We start from the raw sequence: 27,587 nt of genomic DNA, 5'->3' as shown, positions 1-27,587 counted from the left end.
GTCCTTGCTTTCTTGCTTTTCTTAGAAGGCTATTCTTAAAGAGTCCTTTACTTTTTAGGGTTATAGTAGAGGCTAGCCTCTCTTCCATTTAATCTTGCCAGGGAACTTGTAAAACTCTGTACCCAGGAGCCCACCACAAGGATTATCATCCTTGCACGTTTGCTGTAGGGGGACATATATGGAACATATAAGGAACCTCAGTCTAGGTAGCAAGTGATGGATAACAAGTAATGGATCCCAGTCATCCCCAGAAGAGAATACAAGTCTTTTTCATCCTCTGGTCAAGCTGTCTTAACACAGTTGCCTTGAACACCCAGGTTGAGCACATTGTCTAGACAGGACAAGTGTGTTTCTTCAGACAGAATATGCTCATGAATGATCTGCAAGCCAAGGAGAGATGCAGGCAGCTGTGCAGGAAACACCTACTGTTAGCTAGTTATCTTATTTGGATGTACTTCATATATGCTGCAGAAGGCAGGAAAAAGATCTGGTTTATTCCAGGACGTTAGGAAGACCATTACAGTTGACTCTTTCCATTATAAATGCCCACAGTTCCAGCCTTTCCATGGTCTCAAGCTGAATTTATAAACTATGTGTTAATGGTTTTCTATTCTTCATTCTGGTTAGTCCCTCCAGGGAAAAACTCTCACCCAGAAACACCCAGGCCCATGAAGCAGAAAAGAGAGTAGATCATAGGTCATGTTTGCATCAGTAGGGAAATTCCTTATACTTGATGCTTTCCCAGTAAAGAAGAGGTCTCTCTAAAAACCATATTCTTTGCAACTATATTCCAGTTCTATACTTCTTGAAACTAATTCATTGAGATCCTTTCTAGAACCAAACACATTTACTTCCATACAAGAACAAGTTAATAAGTAAAAAGCAAATTATCCAATGTCATGATAGTCTTTTTCCATTACTAACTTGTTGCCATAGACCAGTTCTTTCCTAAGCCCTTTTAGGGGATCTGATCTTTTCTCCCTCTGATTTCTTTGGAAAGCAGTTAGATAAAAAACTTAGAGCTCACTTCATCATCAAAAGAAATGGAGAAATATTTTTTTAAGAGTGTAGCATAGGGTGCCTGGGTGGCTCAGTTGGTTAAGTGTTATGATCTCAGGGCCCTGGGACAGAGCCCCACATCAAGCTCCCTGCTCAGCGGGGAGTCTACTACTCTCTTTGCCTCTGCCATTCCTCCTGCTTCTGGCTTGCTCTTTCTCTGTCTCTCAAATAAATAAATTACATCTTAAAAAAAAAAAAAAAAGTGTGGCAGAGCAGGCTTGCTTGCTTATTTATTTATTTATTTATCAGAGCAAGCTTTTTTATTTTTTTTATTCTTTATTTTTTGAGATTTTATTTATTTATTCATGATAGTCACAGAGAGAGAGAGAGGCAGAGACACAGGCAGAGGGAGAAGCAGGATCCATGCACCGGGAGCCCGATGTGGGATTCGATCCCGGGTCTCCAGGATCGCGCCCTGGGCCAAAGGCAGGCACCAAACCGCTGCGCCACCCAGGGATCCCCTTGTTAACAGAGCAAGCTTTTTTAAAACTTCTGTTCTGACTTTGAAACTTAAGAGATTTATGGGAAGTGAATGAAATGAAAGTATTCGTTGTCCTTTGCTCCAAACCAGCATTATGCTAGGTATGGTAGAGAAAAGAAGAGACCACTTATTTATTATCTCCATACCCTAGGCACCCCGTGAGTTGTCTATATATAATAAATGGCCAGAAAAATACTTGTTGAGTACTATAAAATTGGCCTTGCCCTCGAGAGTTAAGACTCTTTGGAAAATAATTATCAGATTATAAAATATTGCAGTAGAAGCCCTTTTACTTGGGCATGATTGGGATTGATAGTTACTCAGTAGGGAATCATAAACTCTATGTATATATTAAACATTTTATTTTAACTCAGAACATTAATTTATTTAGATCTTTTGATAGAAGGACAAAGCCTTGTCTTTGAGTGTCATTGGAAATTGGAGTTCCATGACATCTTTCTTTAATAAACCATACTCAGTATATTTGTTGACTGATTTCCAGGTTAGTTTCTTTAAAATGAAGAAGGAACTTAAGTCAGTAGTGAAACAATTTGAATGTAGATTCCTCCTAGATTTTATTTTATTTTTTCCCTCCTAGATTTTAATGATTTTTGTCCTTTATCTCACCCATACCTAATTTTACAGCAAAAAAGTTTTACTAACAGTTTGCCTTTACTGAACCTTTTTAAAAAGGTTTTGCTTATTTATTTATCTATTTACTTGAGAAAGAGAGAGGAAAAAAAAACACAGATGGGCACCTGTGCTCATTTGGGAAGGGCCACGGTGGGAGGGAGAGGGACAGAGACTCTGCTGAGTGCCAGCCCCACACATAGCTCGATCCCAGGAGTGGGAGATCATGACCTGAACTGAAACCAAGGATCAGCCGCCCAACCAACTGAACCACTCAGGTGCCCTCTTTTTACTGAATCTTTATAAAACAATTCAACTTAGACTTTTTATTTTCAATCTTATGAATTTTAGTGACTTTTTTCCACATTCATATTTCATTAACGTAATATGTAATTGAACTAAATAATACTAAATAAACTAAATAATTACTGTAAAAAAGGTACAACCAACATAAACAAGCAGGTACAAGCACAACCAACTGTTAGTAAGCATACTATTCAACCACTGTGATAAGAAATATGAGAGCATAACAAAAACTAAACTGTTAGTCACGGACCAGTGTGTTCCAGGCATCAGGTTCTCTCTTTTACAGGAGAAATGGAGATCATTGGCTAAACCAGATAATAGGTTAAATGGAGGTCATTTAAGAGGAACAGTATTTCATTAAGAGAATTGTAGTAAAGGGGGCTTACATAGGGAAGCCTTCATGAAATAGGTAAAATTTGAGTTGGATTTTGAAGGGTGGTGTGAGTGTATGTGATTTGAGGAGAAGGAGCATTCTCAGAAAAGGATGACAAGTCACTCCCCTAAAGCCACACATTGCTGTTGGGAAGAACAGGGGCAATACAATTTAAGATGTGGTTTAATTGAAAAAGCATTAAATCATAAGCCTAAGACCTAGTGCTATTCATAACAGACTTTTTTGATAAAGGAGGAAAAGATTACTCTAGGCAAGAGTGTAGGGGAAAATACCAGGGAAAGCTAGCGCTCCAAGTTCATGTGTAAGTCCCAGGAGAGGAAATTGGGGGAAATGGAAGGGTCCAAGTTAAAGCATTAGACCAGTGGTTTCAAACTTCTATCAGCCATACTATATATTGAAAGTTTTCATGTAAAATTTTGTATGAGTGGAGAATTCCACAGCTTACAAAGAAAAAAATTTGAAAACCACAGGTTTAGACATATAAACCCAATATACACAGTATGAAGTGTCAGCCTGTCTTGAAAGGAAGTCAAGAAAAAAAAGATAAGTTGTAGAAAACAATGTAAATCCAAAGAATTTAATTCCCACTAAATTTGACAGAAGTTCAGTAGAAGAGACTTGTGAGCTATTTTTTGTTTTTATTTTTTGTTTTGGGGGTTTATTTGGTAATTATATTTGGTTTATATTTTCTAGAAATAGAAAATAAATACAGATCAATAATGTGATCGAAAATGAGGTTGAAGAGGATGTTTAAAGATTTATTTGTAAATGACTATGTGGGACAGATGTTTAGCATATAATAAAATAATAGAATATTTTAAAAATCTGAGATGATTTAAAACTCCTTGAAGAAGAAAGTCTCACAAATTCCAGACATATTATGTCATTACTATTTGATCATCTTTCGTACCTTTACTGTAGCCAAGCTGCTTTCTTATGGCATTCAGTTGTCCAACTTTCTTTTTTTTTTTTTTAAGATTTTATTAATTTATTTATTTTGAAAGAGAGTGTGCAAGTTGGGGAGGGACAGGAGGAGAGGGGGAGACAGAATCTTAAGCAGACTTGTGCTGAGTGAGGAGCCCTCAATCCCACAACCTCAAGATCATGACCTGGGCTAAAACCAAGAGGCAAATGCCCAACTGACTGAGCCATCCAGGTACCCCCAGTTGTTCGACTTTCTTAACCCACACTTTGACAATAAATTTTCAAATGTGCCCAGATCCAGAATCACTTCAACAGTGTGTTGGGAACTGAGATAGTCTTCTGCACATAAGCCCCCCAAAAAGGATTTAATTTTAAAATATAAGGCCAACAAATCTCTTTCTATATTACTATTTGAGGATGAAAGTTTTTCTCCATATTTTAACTGGATATATCTAGAGGGTTGTGGATATTTGCTTCCCTTCATATCAGAAAAAAAAAAAAACACTCTTCTTAAAATGGCAGGTTCAAATTTGAAGTATAGCTTGTTTTTTCATAAAACACTAAATAGCAAAACTAAAAATGCTCAACATGTTCTTTTTTCTAATAGTTTGAAGAGAAACTGATTTATGTGGATTGACACTTCACATACTCTGAGTTTAAGAAGGTGGCATTATCTGAGAAGTTGCTATTTTTAGGTCCAGCTGTAATGTTTCTAACTTTGGTGCTAGAGTAGTGGGTGCTTCCTTTCCCAGAAGGCTCTGTATTCTCAACATGTGCAGGTCAATTTGACATAAAGCTATCTACAAGGAGCAACAGGCCCATAGCAGGCGTGTTTCTAACTTGAAAATTATGAGCAGGTATTGGGAGCCACTGGCTATATTTGGAAACCAGTTGCATGTCAGAACAAGCATGGATTGTGGTCCCTGGAGACTGGGAGAGCACAATGCTTGAACTTAATTTCCTTTGGAGATAAGAAGAAAATACCTTTCTACCCGACAAGATTGACAACTTATTAAATCTGACCGTCTTCAGAAGTGTGCTGGACAGTGGCTAAGTAAACATCCACTTTTCAAAGATGATGATCAAGGAAACATCTCTACGAAGGGACCCGGATTTAAGGGGAGAGTTAGCTTTCCTGGCCAGGGGCTGTGATTTTGTTCTCCCGTCACGGTTTAAGAAGCGGCTGAAGTCATTTCAGCAGACTCAGGTTTGGAACTTGGGTGTTTCTTTTAAAATATTTTTATTACTAATAAAACCACCCAGTGAACTAACTTACAAATAATTTTACAGCTCACTTGATATTAGATCAAGGAATTAATCTGTGTCCTCTATTCAGCTATTTGCAGAAAGCTATTTGTAGAGAGATTCCAACAGGTTTAAAAATAGACCTTCTGGACCTGAAGTACAGTACTCACATTTTTCTCTTGTAGAGAGGGAATCCAGTTTTAGAGACAATAAATACACCTCAATAAATATCTTACAGTTTACAAATTTTAGTAGAAATGTCTTTGAGAAACTGGAATTTCTGTGTTAAAAGCCTTATTTACACTTTGAATCAATAGACGATGTTTGTAATACATCTGTAATGAATTGTTTTTAAAGTATCAGGCCTGGTAATCTTTTTTTTCAGGAAGAACTAATTATATATATAGACAATTGTGTGGGTGTGATATAATGTATGAAACTAACAAAGGATGGCAATTAATTTCTGGGTTGTGAAGGAATGTCCTCCCTCAGCAAGCTGTGATACTGAGTCATTTCTGCCTATGATGATAACTTTGCAGAACCCATGCTTACTTTCTTATACCTAGGGCCAGTGTTGTATCAAACAATTTGCCTTACCTTGAATGCAATACAAATCAAGGGTCATACAAGTGATGGCCACCCAGAATCCAGTAAGAAACCATAGTTTCATAGTTATTCTGATTCAGAGTGATTTCAGATTGAGTGAACCATATGAAATTGCTTTTTTTTTAAATAAAAAATGGCCAAATATTGGAAATGCTACAGTGACATAATAGTATAAGGGTACTAACTAAATGATACTATATTTATAGGCTAATAAATGGAGAATGAAATGGAGAATTGAGACATTTTCCCCTAATAGTTCTATTTTAATGCTATTTCTCAATTTGAATGAAACCATTCTATTCAAAATGAGCAGATGCTGAACTTGCCAGTAAATCTGCCAAATTTTATTTAACTGTCTTATTCTATAGCATTTATAAAGGTCAGCTTTATTAAAATACTTTAAATTATGTATCTTGTATTGAATTCAGTGGAAAGTAAATTGATAACATATAAAAGTGCAAAATAAATGCATTTTTTCTTTTCCCTTTTAAATATTAACATCAATTTTGTTATATATGGGATTGACCAATGAATTGATAAATACTTTCCTATCAGTGAATTGCTTAATGGTAAGAGGTACACTAAGGAAAGCAAAGTAGATTATATAATTGAATACCCATTTAAATAAAAACTTTGACAGATAGCAGGGTTTGTTCTCAATTGTTACTTACTTCTGTCGAAGCAAAAGTGTAGAGTTATCATAGAAGGCCTTGCTTTAAAACCTCTGCTCGTATGTGCTCACTAAACTATTGGATTTCATCCCCACTGGCACCAGTGGTCTTAATCCTACAGTTATAACTGCCTGGATGTCACACCATGGGAAACATTTTGGGGAAACAAAAAAAGAATTTTCATGATTGTACACTTGTAGTCTCACAGACCTGTTTCAGCATAGAATAATAGAAAGGGGATATCACTAATATAAATGACCTATTATATTTAAATGTAAAGCCCCTGAAGAATTATATGCCCTGTAGAAGATTAGGAACAATTTCTGCTGTTACTGACTCATGGGACTATGTAATAATATTTACAGATTTAGCATTAAAGCAGAGAGAAATGTTTATAAACCGATTATCAATTTGTCAAATCAAAAGTGGTTTGTAAACTTTAAATTGTTTTACAAATGTAAACAATTCTTTTATTTCTTGTTGAATCTGAAGGACCATGCCAAATTATATTTAGCCTTTTAAGAACCTCACCCTTTAGCCTTGTGGCTCTTAAATAAGGACATATCTGTGTCTAGCACAGTTCTGAACCCTTTACCTATATTAGTTATGTCCTGTAATTGCCTTTAATCTTCACAGCAACCTTCCAAGAAGTGTTATAATCTGTTTTATTACTGAATTCTAAAAGGTTAAGTAATTTTCCTGAGGTCACAGAGCTAGTAAGCCATCACTGTTTTCTTTTACGTTTTTCATATTTCATTAGCCTCACTTTTCTCTGTGCCATGTTTTCTTTGACTGTTGCTTTATAGGGATGACATGCTTATACTGCAGCAAAATCTTGGTATGACCAACTGGTCTTTATATCCCCAGTAGTATTAATATATGAGCGGACTCTATGTATTAGTGTCAGATATTAATCTAAGAATGTGTCATGTGTGACAAAAGAAGACTAAATCATATTCATCACATATTTGTGTGAATGAAGCTATCTTCCTGTAATACTTATGCTTTTCAAGGGTAGCCAAGATTTTTATCCTGAGTTTAAAGATCTGTTATGAGCCCATATGTCAAAAGGAAATATGATATTCAGATCTACTACTTAGAAATAAATCATTGTTCAAACTTTAGGAGTGGCATTCGGATTATTTAAGGAAAGTTAACATTTGGGTAATATTTTGTGTTCATGATGATCAACAGTCATGTCACTCTTTGATAACTTTATGTAGTACCTAACACAGTGCCATGCTCATGAGCCTTGATAGATAATTTGATCAAAATTAAGAGAAGAAATTAAAACTCTGGAATCTTTTTTGCTTTTTCTGCTCGGAATCTCCAAACTCAATTTAGTCTTCATTGGTAAAGTAGACTTTTACCTGAATGTTAGTGAACCTCCCCTCCCCTTTCCCTAAATCATGGATAATCTTAATCTCCTCATTGCCTGCCTGTCCCCCCTTTATACCGTCCTTATGTTTCTTTATGGCATACCACATGAAATCTTTTTTGGACAAAGGAAGGACATAAACTATAAATGAGTTAATAAACTCTGAAGGGAGTTTGGCTGCAATGAAATTGATGACCATGATCCCTGCCTATTATTAGAGTGTACCAAAAATGAAAGAAGTGTGTATCATAGAAAAAAAATTGCATGCCCCAAGGGGCAAGTAAATCAACCTGATAGAAGACATTCCAAAAACTAAGATGCTTTAATTTTCTTAACAAAGGCTTTCTCTGCATCAGGGACTGGCAGTGATTTTACCTAAACAAAGTCAAACTAGAGAGAAGAAGGTGAAAAGACACCCCCCCCAATATATTTTAGATGTGTGCATTTTAAAAGAACTTACTCTTATCTGCCTGTCAAAGTAGAAGTAGAAATGTGCAGAAAGATGAACAGTCTTCAGAAAGAATTTACTACTCCAATTCCAACAGACTAAGAATACATTTGAATACTCCTTAATATGTCAGCTAACATTGCTCTTAAATGTCTAGAACATAATTGATGGGAAAATGTACTGTAGGATTTTTAAAGCATAAATCTGTTTAAATTCGAATATTGACAGATAATTAATGTGTTTATTTTTTATGGATAGGCATTCCCTAGAAGCACACTTATCACCCTAGTAATAGAGTGATTTCTTCATCTCTGCTGTCTCTATTCTTATTACTGATGAGGACTTTCAAGAAGTATATGCTGTTGAGAATTTTTGTGTTTCATAATCACATTTTCCTTCCAGATTCAAAATAAACCAGAAAAGAAACCTGGAACGCCACTTCCACCTACAGCCACCTTTCCAAGTAGTCCCCGACCTCTCTCCCCTGTTCCTCATGTGAATAATGTTGTGAATGCACCATTGTCCATAAACATTCCACAGTTCTACTTTCCCGAAGGACTCCCAGATGCCTGCAGTAACCATGAACAGACTCTAAGCAAAATTGAAACTGCTTTCATGGATATTGAAGATCAGAAAGCAGACATCTATGAAATGGGAAAAATTGCAAAGGTAATATAACTACTAAATGATATATAATCTCTCTTTCTCTGGCAATCCTAATCTCTCTCTCTCTCCTCACTGTCTCTTTGCTTTCTGTTTTTAAGCATGGCTAGGTTTTTCCCCCATGTTGAAAAAATTTATTTGATCCATCTATATCATCCTGGATATGTCATCCATTTCATGGAACTCCGTAAGTTTGAATAAAACCTTAATGGTCTCCCAGTACATCCTCCCATTTAATATAGGAATTTCATCCATGACATCATCAACACATAAATTGATTCTCTGCTTGAATGTTTTCAGTGACAGGAAGCTCACTATCTTGCCAAGCAACCTGTTCCATCATTAAATAGCCTAATGTGTTAGAAAAATTTCCCTTGTATTGAGTATAAATGTCTTTTTTCTTTTGTTCTCATCCATTGATCATCACTCTGCCCTGAAGTCAGACAAGGAATCATTGGGCCAGCTCAATACTAATTCTACTCAGAAATAAATGGATTCACCACTAGGAACCAAGTCTTTGATACTTTCCAATATACCCAACTGCTTCTAATTTAGTATCTTAACCTTTCATTCTGGGACTACTGAACATCTTCAGTAACTGGATGCTACCTCTCCAGTCTCCTCAAACAATTAATACTGAGCATGAGCATCAGGTTATGTTTGATCATGGCATTCCCCAGCTCAGCAATATGCCCCAGCTCACCATCTATAGCAGTACGTTGTTTTGTTTGAGTTTTATTTTTATCTTGTATGCAAATTGAAGAATCAAGTCATATCTCAGGATTTAGCAGTGGTTTCAGATTGTGCTTCAAGAGGCAGAGGGGTTTAGTACACTACTAAATGTTGCATGTGGGCAAGTATACCAAGTGGAAACTCCTAAGACCCCATGCATTCAGACATTTGTTACTGCTGTTAAGTAATTTGTAAATAGAGTGATTTTAGGGGAAATGAAAAGGAATTCTTTCTTTTATTCTCACCCTCACCCCTCCCCTATCTTAAAACTTGCCTATTGATCTCTTAGATATTTCTAAGGAAAAGCAAACTCTCATTGCAGAAATAAAAGCCCGCCTATTTCCAATCTTATTTTAGACTTGAGGAAACTGAAGTCCTATTAGTACTTAACCTGAAGTCATAGAACCAGCACATGTCAGGAGACTAGTCCTCTAACTCTGGGCATTGTGCTGTTTGTACTGCGTGTTATCTCCCCTGAACATATGCTGACATGCCATTAGCTAACTTCCAATCAGTATCCACCCAAATAAATTACAGGTTCTTTCAGGGCATTGGCATTTTCTTACCAAAAGCTTTGAGAGATGGCAACTGTATGAGCCAAGATGGTAAATTGTCTGAATGGGGTGGAATTATGAATCTAAATCCAGGAGACAGAATTTAGTAAGGCTGAATTTAATCTGCATTTAGAGATAACACATTAACTGCATAAATGCCAAATGGTTATTTCTAACATGCTAACAGTAGTCTGTGTGAGAGAAACAAACAGTTCTGTGGTCTACTTCAGGCAGGCAGACAAGGAGAAACTGTCCAGATTCAGGGACATAGTAGTTCCCTGGTGTGCTGGGCATACCACACCTGGACAGCCAATCCAAGTGATTTGTGCCTCCCTGTCAGAGACCTCTAGCCTGTTCTGTTTGGACTACAAGTTCCGTAGATCAACCTTCCTCCTCTGAATATTCCCACCTCCTGACTGAGGATCCTGTTCTACGTTTCCACAGCCTTGTCTCCATCCTCCTGCTGTGGCCCTTCCACCTCTACCGTGGTAGGCCTGCCCTGCTCCATGGTTCAATAACCCTCTAGCATTCCATGGATTCAGTAGAAGAAAGAAGAAAACCTAAGGACTCCACAGATGGCCAAGGGAAGCGTAGAAAAGAGTGTAGTCCGGTCAGGGTAGGGGTCTCTGCATGCTGGGGAGTCAGAGGAAAGACTTTGCTATTTTACAGGTAATGAGCATCAATCTGTTATGTGACATCAGGAAAAACTGCCAGTGTTGAAGCTGACAACGTAGAGAAATTTAAAAAGAAAATTTTGTTTAGCCATAGTAACTGTCATTTATATAGCAATTTACTGCTAATACCTAATCATCATGTGGCACAATAGCCGGTATACATATACGTATGTGATTAACTTGTCTGAATCATACTTGATTATAACCCTACATACCAAGCATTTATGTTGATTCCTCTTAGACCTTAATTGTCAGCTCAGGCAGCAAGGTAAATTGCTCATACCTCCAAAAAGTTAAAACTAACATTGCATATAAAAATGAAGATGGGTATATAATGACCTCAGTAGGTATCACAGTGCCTTGGCTGATACTGTTGTGTTTTGCCTTACTCTGTCAGTTCATTTTATTGAATTTTGCCTCTTCATTTTAAAAATCATTTATTTTTTTATTATATATTTTTTGTTGATGTATAACTGACACGTAGTGTTAGACATTAGCTTCAGGTGTAAGATGTAGTGATTTGACAAGTCTACACATTACACTGTGCTCACTACAAGTTTAGCTAAAAATTGCTTATTTGAAAAATTTATGTAATTATTTCTTGGATTTAGATAATTCCCATTTGATCTAGCTTTTACTTGGCTATGGCTATTAACACGCACTAAGCAATCCTATTTTCAGTTATTTTTTACATGCGGCTCAGTCTTCCCTGCCACTAGGCAGTGAGCTCCATGTCTGTAGCACTTGCACTGCATGTGCTTATATTCTCGTAACAAGTTGGTTGTAGGTAAAGGAGAAGAAAGCCATTAAGGGACAATGAAGAGAGGGGGTTGCAGCAATAAATGAAGACTTTCCTGAGTTCTTATAGTCTATAAAGCCATTTGGATGGCCACCTTGAGTTTGCAGTCTTAGTGACAATTGTAGTAGATACTAGGGTCTGTTTTTTGAAGTGCAAAGAAAACGCTGTGTTTATGAAATCTCCATCTGTTGATGAAGTTTAACTCATTCATCCCTGACCTCCAACATCCCTGGAGAGATTAATATCCATTTCTGATTAAGTTCTCAATATGTAGTGTGTACTATTTGCCACAGCTTTAAGTGATGACAAGAAATTAATATAGAGAATGAATCTAAGAGAGAAAAGCAGTGCAGGAACATACACTGAGAAACAGTAAGAAAAGCATTTGTCCTCTGGGCCAGAAGACCAACCATGGAGTTTTAGCCTTTAGCAGAAAGTTGAAGAAGAGGAGTGAAAGTGTCTTCTGAACTGTACAGAGACCATCAGCTTCTCTCTTCAGGCTGAGGTAGCACTGTCTTGACCTATCATTTCTGTGTCGTGTAAGGCAGCTTCTCAGTACCTATATTTCTTCATCTGCAGAATGGGCTGAAAATACCTGCCCTCTTCAGCATGGGGATCATGTGATGATCAAATGAAATAATAGGCATAAGACATTTTAAAATGTTAAAGAACATTGCAGGTATTAAGTAATCATCTCCTCCTGTGTGACTCTTTAGACAACTTTGCTTTTAATTCTTTATGTTGTTGGACGATTCTTAGATCAAATTATAGGTGTTAGATTTTCCTTACTCCATCAACTTTGATTACCATAGACTGACTTTTGCCTCCTCCTCTGAGTTTCCTAAACCTATTTTCTGTATCTCCCTCCATATCCCCACTTGTCATCCATTCTTTTCCTTTGTAAAAAGTCTTGACACTGGCTTGTTCGGTGCTCTGGTATTAAGGTCTCTATTCTCTTGCCCTCAGATTAATATCATTTACTTTTTTAGGTTCTTATCTCCTAACTCCTTTTATCTTAATTCTTTGGTTTTAAGCAGATACAGCCAGCCATGCATTTTTCTTTTAATAGCCAAAGTATAATGTCTGCATTGCACTTGTTTCCTCTGCCATTTTCTCCAAAGGCTAATACTCTCATGCTGCCTGACATACGGCTACTTAGGGTGCCCCACTATGAGAAAAAGAGGCGAGCCCTTTCCAATATACTTTATTTTATTTTTTAAAAGATTATTTATTTGAGGGAGAGAGTGGGAGGAGAAGCAGAAGAGAAGGGGAGACAGACTTAAGCAGACCCCTCGCTGAGCACAGAGCCCTATGTGGGGCTTGATCTCACAACTCTGATATCATGACCTGAGCGGAAATTAGGAGTCAAATGCTTAAGCGACTGTGCCACTGAGGCGCCCCCAATCTATTTTAAAACATATCCATTGTATACTTTATCTCTTATGAGTTTGCCTTTGAGTCATAATAAATTTGTGTGCCAATCTCTCACCAACTTACTACTCCTTAGGAGCTGATACATATGCATTTTAACAGGAGTCTTCTAGAGAAAATACTATCATCCAAGCGAAGGAAAGCTGTCTAATAGTGGAAGTAGCTCCACAGAATGTGGTAAAAAGCACACAGTCCCTGGTAGTGTTTCAGCTTAGGCTAGTGACCATTTCCCAGGGTTGAGCTAGAAGATTCCTTCCAATTCTGAAAAATCCATGAGTGACTATAATGGTGGGAGTTTTAAGCACTTTGGCAAGCCAGTTCCAATCTCTCCCTGTACTTACTTTCTCTGTTTGGGACTCTGCACCCCCACCTCTACAATACAGACTGTTCTTTCAAGCTTTCCTCACAGTTGCCAGTTGCCTGTCACATCTAAGAGCATTTTCTTGGCAGACTACCATTCTGCATGAAAGGGAGGATTGGGATTGGAAAGTGGATTTGACAGTTTCCCACCCAAAGTATATTAATTGTGAGCTTTGTACTTTGGCAATCATAATTTACCCAATAAACAAAATCCATTGGTTACTAAGCAACACCTTTCCCTCATTCCTGACCTCAGTGGAGGTATTTGACCTCTGGACTTAAGAAATCTGAAGTTCCACCCTGTTTGCAGAACATGCTTTAGTGGCCCCAACAGGAGCAGTTATGATTTCTGCCCTGTACTTACCTTCCTTGGATCAAATCTTACCTTCCATATCCTCATCTCCAACATGAATCCAGCAGCCTTGGGGTGTTCTTTCAGCGTAACTCAGCCTCATAACCTCAGACCAGGTGCTCCTCACACTTCTGTGGGGATTCCCATGCACTGAGGCCTCACACCAGGAGCAGCTTCACCAGAACCTCATGTGGATTCACATCTAGTCAACCTCCAAAGGAAATGCTTCCCTTTTTAGCATGATGAAGGTCCGACATACCCTGTGTCTAATATGAATAATAAGACTATCTACTTAATAACAAGATGTGACTCTGAAGGATTCCAAGTTTGGGAATATGTCTTACATGCATGTACAAAATTGGGAACATATGGAGGCTATTTCTCTGTTATTATTTAGATATTATTATTACTCGAAAGAATTTTCCTACTAGGAAAAAAGCAGGTAAATTTGGTAAGAACTCTTTTGTAAGAGTATAATTAATTGGAAGAAAGAGCTTTTTATTAAAGAAAAAAAACACCTTTTAGAGTATTATGTATTATATATTGTAGTTTTATATTCATTCCTAGTTCCTCCTCAGGCTTTTAGAAGATGTAGACATTTGTGGCAGTTTCTTTCTTTCTTTTTTAAAGATTTTATTTATTTATTCATGAGAGACATAGAGACAGAGAGAGAGAGAGGCAAAGACACATGCAGAGGGAGAAGCAACGGGGAGCCGCATGTGGGACTAGATCCCAGGACTCCAGGATCATGCCTCAGGCCGAAGGTAGACACTAAACTGCTGAGCCACCCAGGGATCCCCATTTGTGGTAGTTTCTAATGTTTAAATAAATGATAGCATTTTTATTTTTATCTTTAATCTTTTACCTGAATTGTAACCGTTTAAGTAAATAGCTATTTTCTTGAGCAATCTAGATTCTTCTGGTTCTTCTGACCCAGGGGCTTAATAATGTAATAGGCAAAAGAGAGAGAGGGAGATGAGTTGGAGAGTATATTAACACCAAGTGACCAAGTAATAAATGTGACTCTATTTTTCTGCAGTGGGAAGGAAGGGCATATACAACTATGACATTCAGTCATTCTTGTTTTTAGAAGGTAGAAAATATACTATGTCAGAGTGGTAGGAAGGCACACTGGTTGCTTTAACTGTTGGGAAAGGGAAAGACACATCACTATAAAGGAACTTGGAGAAAAGGTAAATGGATTTCCCTTTCCTTCATTAAACTTGTAATTCCCCTCTGTCCTCTCTGAATCTGCCATAGCTGATATATTTCCCTCTGTCCACTGTGACATGAAGTGTAAAAGCTACAAAGGCCCATTGTTTGGCTGTGTCACCTTTTCACCGCCCCTTGGCTTACACTGTCTCTGTGTTTTATTTGCAGCTCTGCGGCTGTCCTCTCTATTGGAAAGCACCCATGTTCAGGGCTGCTGGGGGAGAGAGGACAGGATTTGTGTCTGCACAGTCGTTCATTGCCATGTGGAGAAAGTAAGTATATGAGCAGTCACTCTGGGGCTAGGCGACTAGGCAAAGAATTATCTGGTTCTCATAACATCCTTTATAAAGGTCACTTATTTTACTCATTTATTAATTTTCCCTTACCCTTTATTTCAACAAGTAAAATTTAGTGATTCACAACTATTTATAACCACACACAAATTTTTTCTGTAGTCCTTATCTTATAAGTCTCTAAGCAGTAAAAAGATCTTCAAAGATACCTTCTTTAGTAACTGATAGTTTCTTAGTTTTACTTGTTAAATTTGGGTCTTAGTGACCTAAAAGTAAAGACTGTTAAGGGGAGCAGATACACATGTGTCATGTGAGAAATACAGCTTTCATTCTCATGATCCAAATTAAAATTATATCTAGTGGATTTATTAAAAATAACTGAATTCAAGTAGATTTTAATCATCACTTTTTGAAAGCTCCGATTAAGAAACAAAGGAATATGTATATCTTTTTTTAATTCCAATATGATTAACCTACAATGTTATATTAGTTTCAAATATACAATATAGTGATTCAACAAGTGATATTCTGTGCTCATCATAAGTGTACTCTTAATCCTCTTCACTTATTTCATCTCTGGGAAATTTTCTTGAATTTATTCTTTCTTTTTTCTCCCTTTCTTGACATATTTCTAAGTTATTTCTTGACATAGCTATACATTTTAAGAGAATGTCATAGTTTTCCCCTTCTACCTCTTTTAACTGACCAGCCTTGTTTATATATGTTCTCCTCACCTTTTTTGGGCTAAATACCGTTTCTGGGGTTTAAAATCAACGTATAATAGCAGAATTCAGCATACAGATTCCTCCTAATCCTCTCATGCCACCTAAAAGTCCTCAGTAGTATAATGCTTGAGAACATAGTAGGTGATTAATAAATTTATTCTTATTTTTAAAAATATAGCAGCAAGTTGAGTTCACCAAATTCTTCCTGCATTACATTATAACTATAGTGATCAGAGTATATAGAACTTTTACCAATTAATGAACTTCTTTTAAAGAACCACACCAAGGCTAAAAGTTAAAATGTGTCACATTTTCCAGGTGAATTTTAGTGATTTTGTTCAAGGAATAGTTCTAAGTTGTCTGAATACCAAGAACCAAAAGGACCCCACAAGAATCATTCCTTAAACACCATCTAGATGACACTTTACAGTCACTGCTGTGATCACCATTCCACCTCTCCTGTAGCAAAGAGAAAATTGCTGGTGTGAAAATCTAAGAAATGCCTTTTTAAGAAAATGTATGGATAAGCAGTTATAAAGAAATTTCTTAGAAGCTAGAAATAGTATGAACACTAATTAACAGGAGTGAACCAGCAAAAGAATTGGCATTTTCCCTGAGGGTATTTATCACTGGTGTTTCTGGCAGCCTAGAATCTACAGGAAGAAAATAGAGCCTAGGGCCTGAACAGTAGAGAAGTCGGCTTGGATTCCCTCTCCTTTTCCCACCTATAAAGCCAAGACTTCAGCTGGGTGGTCCAATTATCTATTATTAATTATTATTGTTATTTTAAATCAGCATGTAAGAGTAACAGAATTCAAGAACTTGAAATGTGTACACGTTCTTTCATTCAGCTAGCTTCTTTCACTCCAGTGTGTGTCAGACCTGAAAAGGCCTTAACTGGGGTATGTACCAGGGGTAGAAAGAATAGAGATACTGCACATCCCTTGTCAGAGGTGTCTTTAGCTGTTGAGATCAGCATTGTCAGTCATCTAACAGTCTCTGAAAGTAGCAAGAAGTGAGATGATTCTTACAGTTGTTTGAGAGAGAACTTTGAATAAGCTGGGAGACTGAAAAAAGGAAGTAGTGTATTCTATAAGAGATACGAGCCAGAAAGAAGAACTGTAACTTCTTACATTTTAAATAATTTTGAATATTCTAGGACCCTACATTTGTGAGCCTGAGGCTGACTACAGCAAAGGAAAACTGTTAAGCAACTTGACTGACCTGCAGCAAACCATAATATTTGAGTAGCGGCCAGGGTTTTTTCTGTCTTAAGACTATATGTCACTGACATCAGGTGGACATTTATGTTGGCGGGTAGAGCAGCAGCCGCAGCCACAACAGCTGTGTTCTTTTACTGAGATGGATCATTTTAATTTTATCTCTAGGGAAAAGCTATTTCTACAAAAGCAAAAGGAGAAAAAAGACATGAAGCACAAGCCTTCATTTTAGGTAACTACAGGAAACTGCTTATGAAGTCATATAGCATGGGCAACTGTCCCTGCCTTTTCTCATTTGAAAAAAATTTCCGTGAATGGATAAGTGTAGGTCTCTATATTCAAGCGTTAATCTTAACAGCCCTATACTAAAATGGTTGGAGCGCCCTCTAGTGGGAGCTTCTTTTGGTGCTCTTAAAATGCTTATTTTAGTTTATTTTAGAGTTTGTATTTAAATTCCAGTTAGTTAACATACAGTGTAATAGTAGTTTCAGGTGTACAATACAGTGATTCAACAGTTCCATACAACACCCGGTGCTCATCACAAGTGCACTCTTGAATCCCTATCACCTATTTCACCCATCTCCCACCCTCTCTGCCCCAGAAACCATCAATTTGTTCTCTATAATTAAGAGTCTGTTTCTCGGTTTTTAAAATGCCTTTTAAAAGCAAGGGTGCTTTAAGGGAGACCCTAATATGGCTATTTGGGGAGACTAAGCAGCTAAGCATGATGGTTTGAGTTATCATACTGACCTTGAAGAAGATGTGTTTATTTTTGCAATTTTTAACAAATTTTACCCTTTGCATAAAATGACTTGGGCCCAAGTATAGTACATTAAGCTCTCTCAAATACAAAAAAATAACTGGTAGATAATGACACAGAATTAAAACATTGGTATATACGTATACAACCTGACTTGCTCCAATAATAGGCTCTACATAATTTTGAAAAGTAAAGTCAAATGTAAAAAGTCACAGGATAACAAGAAATAATTTCTCTGCTATCCCAGTGCTCACGGGGTGGAGGCTTCCTATCCCTCCTCCTAATGGTTTGAGGATAAACACCTGAACAGACTCTTGCTCCCCTGCCTCTACCTTCCATCCCTTCCCTGCTCCGTTGTCTGTTTCCTATCTGTACTCTGACATCTATTTGCTTACAGTCAGGACATTTTTAGGGGAAAGACATTGGTCCACAGCTTCTTTGAGCTTCTAGATTACCAGCTTTGCAACAGAGCTCCTCTCAAACAGTCAGTAATATTTTTCCAGTTCCTTTATGCTTTATTTTCTCTTATATTTTAATGTTAGCATTTCATTTGTCTGTTAACAAGACAATATTTTGTAAGAGCCCTGAAAGATACCAGTTTAGAATAGCTATTTTTATTTTCTCCAGTTTCCACAACTCTTATTTATCTCCTTTTCTCTTCCATATAGAGTTCACCAGCCACTGTTATTGGCTGATAAATCATAACTCACTTTTTCTTTCTTTTTCATAGGAAAAAGCCATTCTTGATTTGCCTTTTTATTTTCATAGTATCTCTCATCTGTGTCCTCTTTTCTTTATGAAAGTGCTCCTTTCCAAAGATCTCACCATCTTTTTATTGTGATCATCCTAACCATTTTCTAGCACTTACTACATACTCATCTTTTTCTGAAATGTATATCTGTTTAACTGTAGTTGCCTTGATATGCTGAAGAATGATAAGGAGAATTAATATACAAATTATACTATTGTTTAATAATCACAAATGAAGTCAGTTTAAGTATATATCTGTTAGATCACATTTTTGAGAATCTTCTGTGTGAAAGTCACTATGCTGGTGCTAAGGAAGAAAAGATCTATCTATAACTGTGCCTGCACTTTTGGTGCCAGAGAAATAAAACTAACAGTACAATGGTATATTATAATACATATAAGTTAAACAGTACAAAAATCAGTAAAGAGGGATCCCTGGGTGGCTCAGTGGTTTGGCGCCTGCCTTTGGCCCAGGGCATGATCCTGGAGTCCCGGGATCAAGTCCCACATCGGGCTCCCGGCATGGAGCCTGCTTCTCCCTCCTCCTGTGTCTCTGACTCTTTCTCTCTCTCTGTCTATCACAAATAAAAATAAATAAATAAATCTTTAAAAACAATCAGTAAAGAATTTAGTTCCGAGAGAAAGCTTTTTGAAGAGGTGGGTTATTAGCTGGACCTTAAAGAATAGCCAGCATTCAGATAGCAAAGTTGGGAGGGGTGGTATTCTAGGAGAGTAGAATCGCATGAGAAATGGCACAGAGGCAAGATTGTACATGACATACTTTGAGAATGATGCATCAGGCCAGCTGCCTGGAATGGAAGTTTCCTTTAGCAAAATAGTAAGATAGGTAGGTAGGCACACTCCCACCTAATTGCAGAGGGCCTTATATGCTCAACGTAGGCATTTAGACTTCCTCACTTAAGTGGTGGAGAGCTATTGAACATTTTTGAAAAGGGGAATTATATAATCAAAGGATTATATAATATCTTGAGGAAATATTTGTTAAATATCTTGAGGAAATATTTGTTAAGATTCCTGTATACCCATCTTGTATTCCAGGCACTTAGGGATCCAAGCTAGAAACCAGGAGTCATCATGGACTTCTCCCTTCCTTTCACCCCTCCACACCCAGCAACTGCCATGTCCTTCTTATTTCAACTAGATTTGCCCCTTTCTCTTTGTCTCCCACTGCAACCACATATGCTCAAGCCCTTGGCTGGATTTTTGCTTGTTATTTATGAAAAACACATCTGATTGTGTCACTGTCCAAGTTAAAATTCTTTTGCAGAGTAGGCTACAATCCAGGCTCCCTGACCTAACATAAAAGGAGATCCCTGGGTGGCTCAGCTGTTTAGCGCCTGCCTTTGGCCCAGGGCATGATCCTGGGGACCCGGGATCGAGTCCCACATCCGGCTCCCTGCGAGTCTGCTTCTCCCTCTGCCTGTGTCTCTGCCCCTCTCTCTCTCTCTCTCTCTCTCTCTCTCATGAATAAATAAATAAAATAAAATAAAAAAGAATGTGAAAACCAAATATATTTGTATATCCCGGTAACGAATTATTGGAAAGCAAACTTAAAATTAAAAAATAATAATAATAAATTAAATTTAAAAAGCTCGTAGTCTGACAATGATTACTAGGCAGCTAAAATCCTTGTAAGATAAGCAAAGACAGCACCTTAAGTGGAACCTAGTAGAAGCCACTAGGGAGTGAGAGTCGGTTGGGGTAGAGATGGTCCCCCTCCAAGTAACTCTCTGTATGTGAGAATCTCAGAACATATACAAAAAGTAGGCTAAAATAATGGCTTCACAGTCTCTTCTCCAAATTACATATTTCAACTTTTGTGATTATTGTTTGCAAACTAAGAGGTCACATGTGAATTACTAGTCACTGAACAGCTTATAAAAGAATACAGTCTAGCCTCAATCTGAGCTCTTTTGTTTGCTCTGTAATCTAATTCCTTGCTGAGGAAGAAGATCCAATCCTACATGCTCCTGTCCCCTTCTCTTACCGTCCCTACGTCTGTAAGTGCCAGAACATTCCATGCACTCTCACACCAGACATTTGTACATGTAACCCTCTTGACCCACAAAGTCCTTCTTTCCCACTTCACCTTTTTAGGAAATCTCACTGCCTTCCTATGTCCTTCTGTGACACCCATGCTTATTCTGTTGTGGCCGTCACAGTAGTATAATCTTACTGGTATAGCTCTCTCACTAGACTGTAAGCTCCTTACAGAGCACATAACTGTGTCTTATTTTCTTTGTATCCCAGGTATCTTCAAGGCCAGACACAGTACGTGGCACACAATTAGCATTCAATATAGAAAAAAAATAAGAAAATGTGGAAACCAATTGGATGTGGAGAAAATAGGAAGAGAAATAAGTTTAAAATGACTTCAAAATTGCAAGCTCAGATAACTCAGGATGGTACCACTTTTAACAAAAATAGATGTCCATGAAAAGGACTGACTTTGGAAGGAAGATTTTTTAATTTGGTTTTTGATATTTTGACTTTGTTATCAGAGTATAGTTACTAAGTGGAAATGTTCAGTAATTTAGCTGGACATGAGGAATTCTTAGAACTTAAAGACTTAAAATGGCATTCATTCTTTTTTTTCCAGCCTGGTCCTTCAAAATCTAATTTGAGAAGACTCCTATCTGGTTGGCCCTGAATATATCTGCCAACCTGGACAAACAGAAGTTTTTATTTTATGTGGTGCATTGTAGTTCAACTGATGTATTCTCTCCTGGATAGCTGGTGGGTAGCTCTGGAGTTCTGGGTCTGGATGTCCTGTGCTAAACCTGAATGGACATTCTCTCTCAGGTGTATTTTTACCCACACTAGTGCAGCTGACTGTGTTATCAGCCACAGAAGCATTTTACAAAAATAAGACATTTTGTTGTTGAGCTTTTATTGAGGTGTCCCTTTGACAAAATCAAGAGCATATAAAAACTCCCTTTTTTTTAATCATTGGAAAGAGAGACCTTGATTCTGGATCTAAACGGCCTTCAGTTCAGGCTGCAATTACCAACTGTTGATATTATAGATATTGTTCACAGTAGCTGTCTTTCTAAGCGGTTGTCTCTTTTATAGGTTGCTGAATGACCATCATGATGATGCCTCTAAGTTTATCTGTCTGCTAGCAAAGCCCAGCTGCAACTCTCTAGAACAGGAGGATTTTATCCCTTTACTTCAGGTAATGTTTATTTCCTTCTAAAAATGGGTTTTATTTTTAGAGTTTGAGGTTTTTAATTTTTTTTCCACTGTAAGATAAGATACATAAATCTAGAAGTCGGGTTTGTAGAAAAGTGGTTTTTAAACTCGTTTTAACAACGAAATCCTTTTGTTAAATGAAAACATAGAACCCATAGTATAAAATGGATAAAACAGGGCTACTCCCATTGAAGCAAAGGAGGGGGTGCTCCCCCTTGCCCAACAATGGCAAACACTGAAATACTTTCTGAAACCAGACATTTGGTCTACTTGGCCTAGTTGACCTATCCCCAACAGAAAGAGCCCAATTGGGGAGTATATCTATACTTACATATATATAGATATAAATATTTTATATGTTTATGTGTAGGCCTTCCAGTAAGAATCAGGTACTTACCAGTACTGGATCTGTTTTTACAGTAGCATTCTTCATAGCCTGATATGTTACTTGTTAATATTCTTAATTTCATTTCTAAATATTTAGGGTTTTTTTTAAGATTTTATTTATTCATGAGAGACAGAGAGGCAGAGACACAGGCAGAGGGAGAAGCAGGCTCCCTGCAAGGACCCCAGGATCACACCCTGAGCCAAAGGTAGTTGCTCAACCACTGAGCCACCCAGGCATCCCTAAATATTTGGTTTTCCTAAGCAGATCACAAATTTCTTGAAGCTAAGGTCTGTCTTTCAAGTCTGTTGAATGCTTATCATTGTTTTAGCTGTTCTAGTAAATGCTTGTTGACTTGTTAGTGAGGATGCCTGAAGAAGGACATAAAAATACATTGACATAGTTTTTTTGTTTTTGTTTTGTTGTATTCATGGCTACTGTCACTTTTGGTAAATTTTTTTTGGTTGAAATAGGACACATACACACAAAAAAACACAAATCGTAAGTGTACCCACCAATCAATGAATTTTCTCAATGTGAGAAACCAGCACCCAGATCAAGAAACAAACCTCACCAGTATTCCCAGAGCTCTTGATGCTCCCAGTCACTGAAACCTAATGGTTACCACTATTCTATGTGTAATACAGTATGACATAGATTTTTAATTACAGTAATAAATTTCCATGTTTGGTTATTATTTATTTTACATTCATAGTCTTCAGACTTGTCTTAACTTGCATGATGGTCCTAATTATCTTTAGACTCATGTGCTACATGTTATTGTTCCCCTTTAAAAAGTATTCATGAGAATGAGAACTCTTTGTAGTTCTTTACATTTAATTAGGATCATTATGCATAATAATGTCCGATGTTACATATTCCTTTTTTTTTAGATTTTATTTATTTGTTTTTTCATTTATTTGAGAGAGGGAGCATGAGTGGGGAAGAAGGGCTGGGCAGGGAGCCCAACATAGGGCTAGACACGGGGCTCAATCCCAGGACACTAAGATCATGACCTGAGCCCAAGGCAGACATCCAACCAACTGAGCCACCCAGGTACCCCCAACATTATATATTCCTACTTATGTTTTGTCACATCATAAATATTTAATATTTGAACTGTATTGCCACTAAAGCATCAGGTTCTTATTGTTATAAGCTGTATGATTTTATTGATTTTTTTACTAATTTTTTTCATTTTAATTCCACTATAGTTAACATACAGTGTTCTATTAGTTTCAGGTGGATGGTACAGTGATTCAACAATTGTATACTCAGTGCTCATCATGATAAATGTAGCCTTAAGTCTCTTTATCTGTTTTACCCATCCCCCACCCATGTCCCTTCTGGCAACCACCAGTTTGTTCTCTGTAGTTCCTAGTCCCTCTGGCTCTAGGGATTGTAAGGGTATCCTTTTGTTGCTTGTTCCTGGTGCCTCATCATTCCTTTGTGTCTTCCTTTAACCTGCCCATGACTCTCCACATAGTCTCTTCATGAAAGGTTTATATCAGTGAATTCTTTTTTCTCTGGGGACCCTATTCCTGACTGAGTTTTATTAGAATCTTTAATAAAACCTCTGACAAGAATATAAATTAAACCCATATCAAGATAATTACAAACAATAACAAAACTATAATTATGAGTTGGAAGACATTTATACTTCATTTATTAGGAGAAATTTTCTTTTTCTTTAACAAGTAGACCTGTGCAGGCTTCAGGTAAAAGTTGACAGACTGAATAGATACATTGTTCTCTCATTCTGTCCCAAACTTCTCTGAACTTAAAGTATCGGAATTTAAAAGAAATAAACACACGAAATGAATGGAATGGTAGAGAGGGATAGAAAAAAGAAATGAATGTCAAGTGATTTCCAATTTCTATAAGATAGAAAGTAGAAGCAGGCTAAGGAAACCACAACCCAAAATGAGGGGCTGTATATGGGCCACAGTAAAGAAGTGAGCTACTCTTCTCTATTCTCTCAGCAGGATCCCAGAGTAGCAATAAACTCAGGGTTGGCAGTTCTGATGGGAAGTATTAGAAATGAGGATTCATTGAAGGTTGGTATATAGAACAATGGACCAGTTGACTTCCTACTTGGTTCCCAAAAGTAAAGTGCATCCTGGCATTTACTCAAAAGCATAAACAAAATAACAAACCATAAAGCATGCTAAGACAAATTTCAGTAGAGAAACACCCTAGACAGTACCTGACCAGTACTCCTCAAAACTATCAAGGTTATCAGAAACAAAGTTTGCAAAATTGTTAAAGCCAAAAAGAGCCTAAGGAGATATGACAGCTAAATGGAATATGAGATCCTGGGTAGGATCCTGGAACAGAAAAAGGTTATTAGGCAGAATCTAAGTAAATGAGAATAAAGTATTGTTTCTCATACATGTCTCTCATACATGATAATAATGTATCAATGTTGACTTATTATAACAAATGCTAATATAATGTAGGGCATATGGGAACTCTGTATTGTCTTCTCAATTTTTCTTTATTCTAAAAAATAAAGTCTTTATAAACATTATTATATACAGAGAGATTATATAATAAGAATAGAATGTTATGAAAACAGAAAGTTAACCAGAAAGAGTTGTTAGCATTTTAAAATGTAGAGGAGTCCTGGATGGTTTAGTCAGTTAAGTGTCTGACTCTTAATCTCAACTCAAGTCTTGATCTCAGGGTTGTGAGTTTAAGCCCCACACTGGGCTCCATGCTGGGAGTGGAGCCTACTTTTAAAAAAAAGTTAAATTTACCAAAATTTAAAATTTTGTCATAAGTCCTGAAAACTAAAGTTTAGGAACATCTCACAGGGAAGGAGAGAAAGCTAAGGAGAAAGGGAAAGAGGAGACATAAAGGGCCAATTCAAAAATTTCAACAGCTAACTGGAGTCTGGAGAAGAACGGAGGGAGAGAAGGAAATCACAGAAATAATTACAAAATGGAGAGAATTAGACTGGGATGATAAGATGGGTACAAAGAACTAGAACCCAGTAAGATTCCTTGGGATCCCTGTTTCTCTCTGTGGGGGAAACACAACATGCCTGTGTAACCAGCAAATAAACAAAAATAGAACTTGACACTCCCCCTAGCCTCTTATGCTCCCTCCAGTCCTGCCCACAGAAGTAAAGAAATAATACAGAATACAAGTCTTTTGATCGAAAAAAGCCAAGTAAAAGAAACAAACATGTCATCTCAAAATTTTTTTAAAGATCAATAAAAACAAATACTAAAAGCTTCCAGAGAGAAAAACCAGGTCCCTTGAATAACAACAGAAATTGGGGTGGTATCAGATTCTCATTATTAACTCTAGGGAAATGAATTTGAAGTCAGATTTCCAATATCCTGCCAAGCTATCTATCAGTCAGATATGAGGTTAGAATAAAGACATTTAAAAACTCAGAAAGTTTATCTCCCTATTTTCTTAGTTACTTGAATATATATCGAATTAAGTAAAACAAGGGGTACCTGGGTGGCACAGTTGATTAAGTATCTGACTCTTGGTTTAGGCTCAGGTCATGATCTCTGGGTTGTGGAATGGAGCCCCACACCACCAGGCTCGCTGCTCAGTGAGGAGTTGAGTCTGCTTGGGATTGCCCCTCCCCCGCACTTACATACAAGTGCTTTCTCTCTAAATCAATCAATCAATCAATCTTTTAAAAAATGAAGTAAACCAACGAAGAGGAATACATGAGATCCATAGAATAGTGGACTCAACCCAAAGAATCAGTGTAAGGAAGACCTTAGATGGCAACTGAAGAACAGCCAGTCCAGAATAGAAGAGGTGATGGGATTTCTCTAGAGGTTCTTCATAAAGGGGAATAGGGAGAGGAGGAATTATTCCATGCAGTACTATTATATTTGAGAACAGGGAAACTGGAGGGTATGTTTTAATAGCACAGCATTCTATATGAACAAGTTCTAAAAAAAAAAAAAAAAAAAAAGACAATTCGAGAGGCACCTGGGTGGCTTAGTTAGGCATCTACCTGTAGCTCAGGTCATGATCCTCAGGGTCCTGGAATCGACCCCAACTTTGTGCTCCCTGCTCAGCCAGGAGTCTGCTTCTCCCTCTCCCTCTACTCCTCACTTGTGCATGCTCTCGCTCTCTCTCTCGAATAAATAAAAATCTTTTTTTAAAAAATAAAAGCAATTTGAAACTCCAAGAAAGCTGGAAAAAAAAAAAAAGCTTTATAAAACAGTCATGATCTAAGGTTGAAGCAAACCGAAGAATAGCATGATTACAAACAACTGATGGAGAGTAAGAAAAGAAAATCCATTTAACTTCAGTTCTCCTTTGAATGCCCACGGAACATGATGTTGGACCAATAAGAGAGTAGGAACTTTATCCAGGTATGGAAGCACTGGCAGGCTCCATTTTTCTTGCCCTTCTACCTAGCTGGCCCGGTGTGGGTAGGTGCCAGTTCTGACACTTTCCACTTTCCACTTTCTTCTTTGCCAGCACCACTGACCCCATTCCATCGTTTCCTTGCAAACCTGCCCCAGCAGGCCCCCTCCAAAGTGGCTCCCAACCTGCCACACCCAGCAGGCACCCAAAGCTAGGACTGGTACCCACCTCCAAAGCAGTTCCCACCACATTACACCTGTGTGCGGTCTTGGCTGGGACCTGCACTCTCCAAAAACTACTCCTACCCAGGAGGTCAGGGGCAGCCCTGCCCACAGCAGTTGTCACCCAGCCACAAAAGGAAGTAACATGCAACCTACACACAGTCACCCCTGGAGAACCTGGTTCTTGTGACCAGGGGAGATTTCACTTCTGGGCCCCACAGGATGCCTTCTACATAAGGCCACTTCTTCAAACCCGGAGATGTAGCTGATTAACCTAAAACATAGAAACAAAGAGAGTCAGACAAAATGAAGAGATGAGAATGAGAGAACAAGACAGAAAACAACCTTAGAAAAAGAACTAAACAAAATGGAAATGAGCAATCTACCTAATAGGGAGTTCAAAGTAATGGTAGTGATGAATGAACACAGTGAAAACTTCAGCAAGAGATAGAAAATGTTAAAAAGAACCAATCAGAGCTGAAGAACAATTGAAAAATACACTAGAGGGAATCAACAGCAGTTAGAGAATGCAAAAGAATGGACCAATGATCTGCAAAACAGCATAGTGGAAATCATTCAAGTTGAAGAGCAGAATGAAAGATTTTAAAACGAAGATATTTTAAGGGACCTCATAGACCTCAGGCATACCAACATTGCATTAGAGGGACCATAGAAAGAGAAGAAAGAGAAAGTAGTAGAAAACATATTTGAAGAAATAATAACTGAAACTTCTTTAACCTGGAAAATAAAAAGA

General features: G+C 37.5%; 1 protein-coding gene across 8 annotated transcripts in view; it reads left to right on the top strand.

The window, feature by feature from the left end:
* Window positions 1-27,587, top strand: part of PPP2R3A (protein phosphatase 2 regulatory subunit B''alpha) — a 188,230-nt gene that overhangs the window by 67,588 nt on the left and 93,055 nt on the right. For 7 of the 8 annotated variants that reach the window (XM_072792636.1, XM_072792637.1, XM_072792638.1 and 4 more), the window contains 3 exons: window positions 8,545-8,811; window positions 15,088-15,191; window positions 21,761-21,863. In XM_072792636.1, the coding sequence (XP_072648737.1) occupies window positions 8,545-8,811; window positions 15,088-15,191; window positions 21,761-21,863 (474 nt within the window). Of the gene's footprint in view, window positions 1-4,517; window positions 5,002-8,544; window positions 8,812-15,087; window positions 15,192-21,760; window positions 21,864-27,587 lie in introns of those variants that run through there. The other variant, XM_072792643.1, reaches the window with a different exon arrangement.

The sequence above is a fragment of the Canis lupus genome, chromosome 22 (assembly GCF_048164855.1).
Source record: "Canis lupus baileyi chromosome 22, mCanLup2.hap1, whole genome shotgun sequence".
Lineage (NCBI taxonomy): Eukaryota > Metazoa > Chordata > Mammalia > Carnivora > Canidae > Canis > Canis lupus.
This window is presented reverse-complemented; position numbering and strand designations above follow the sequence as displayed.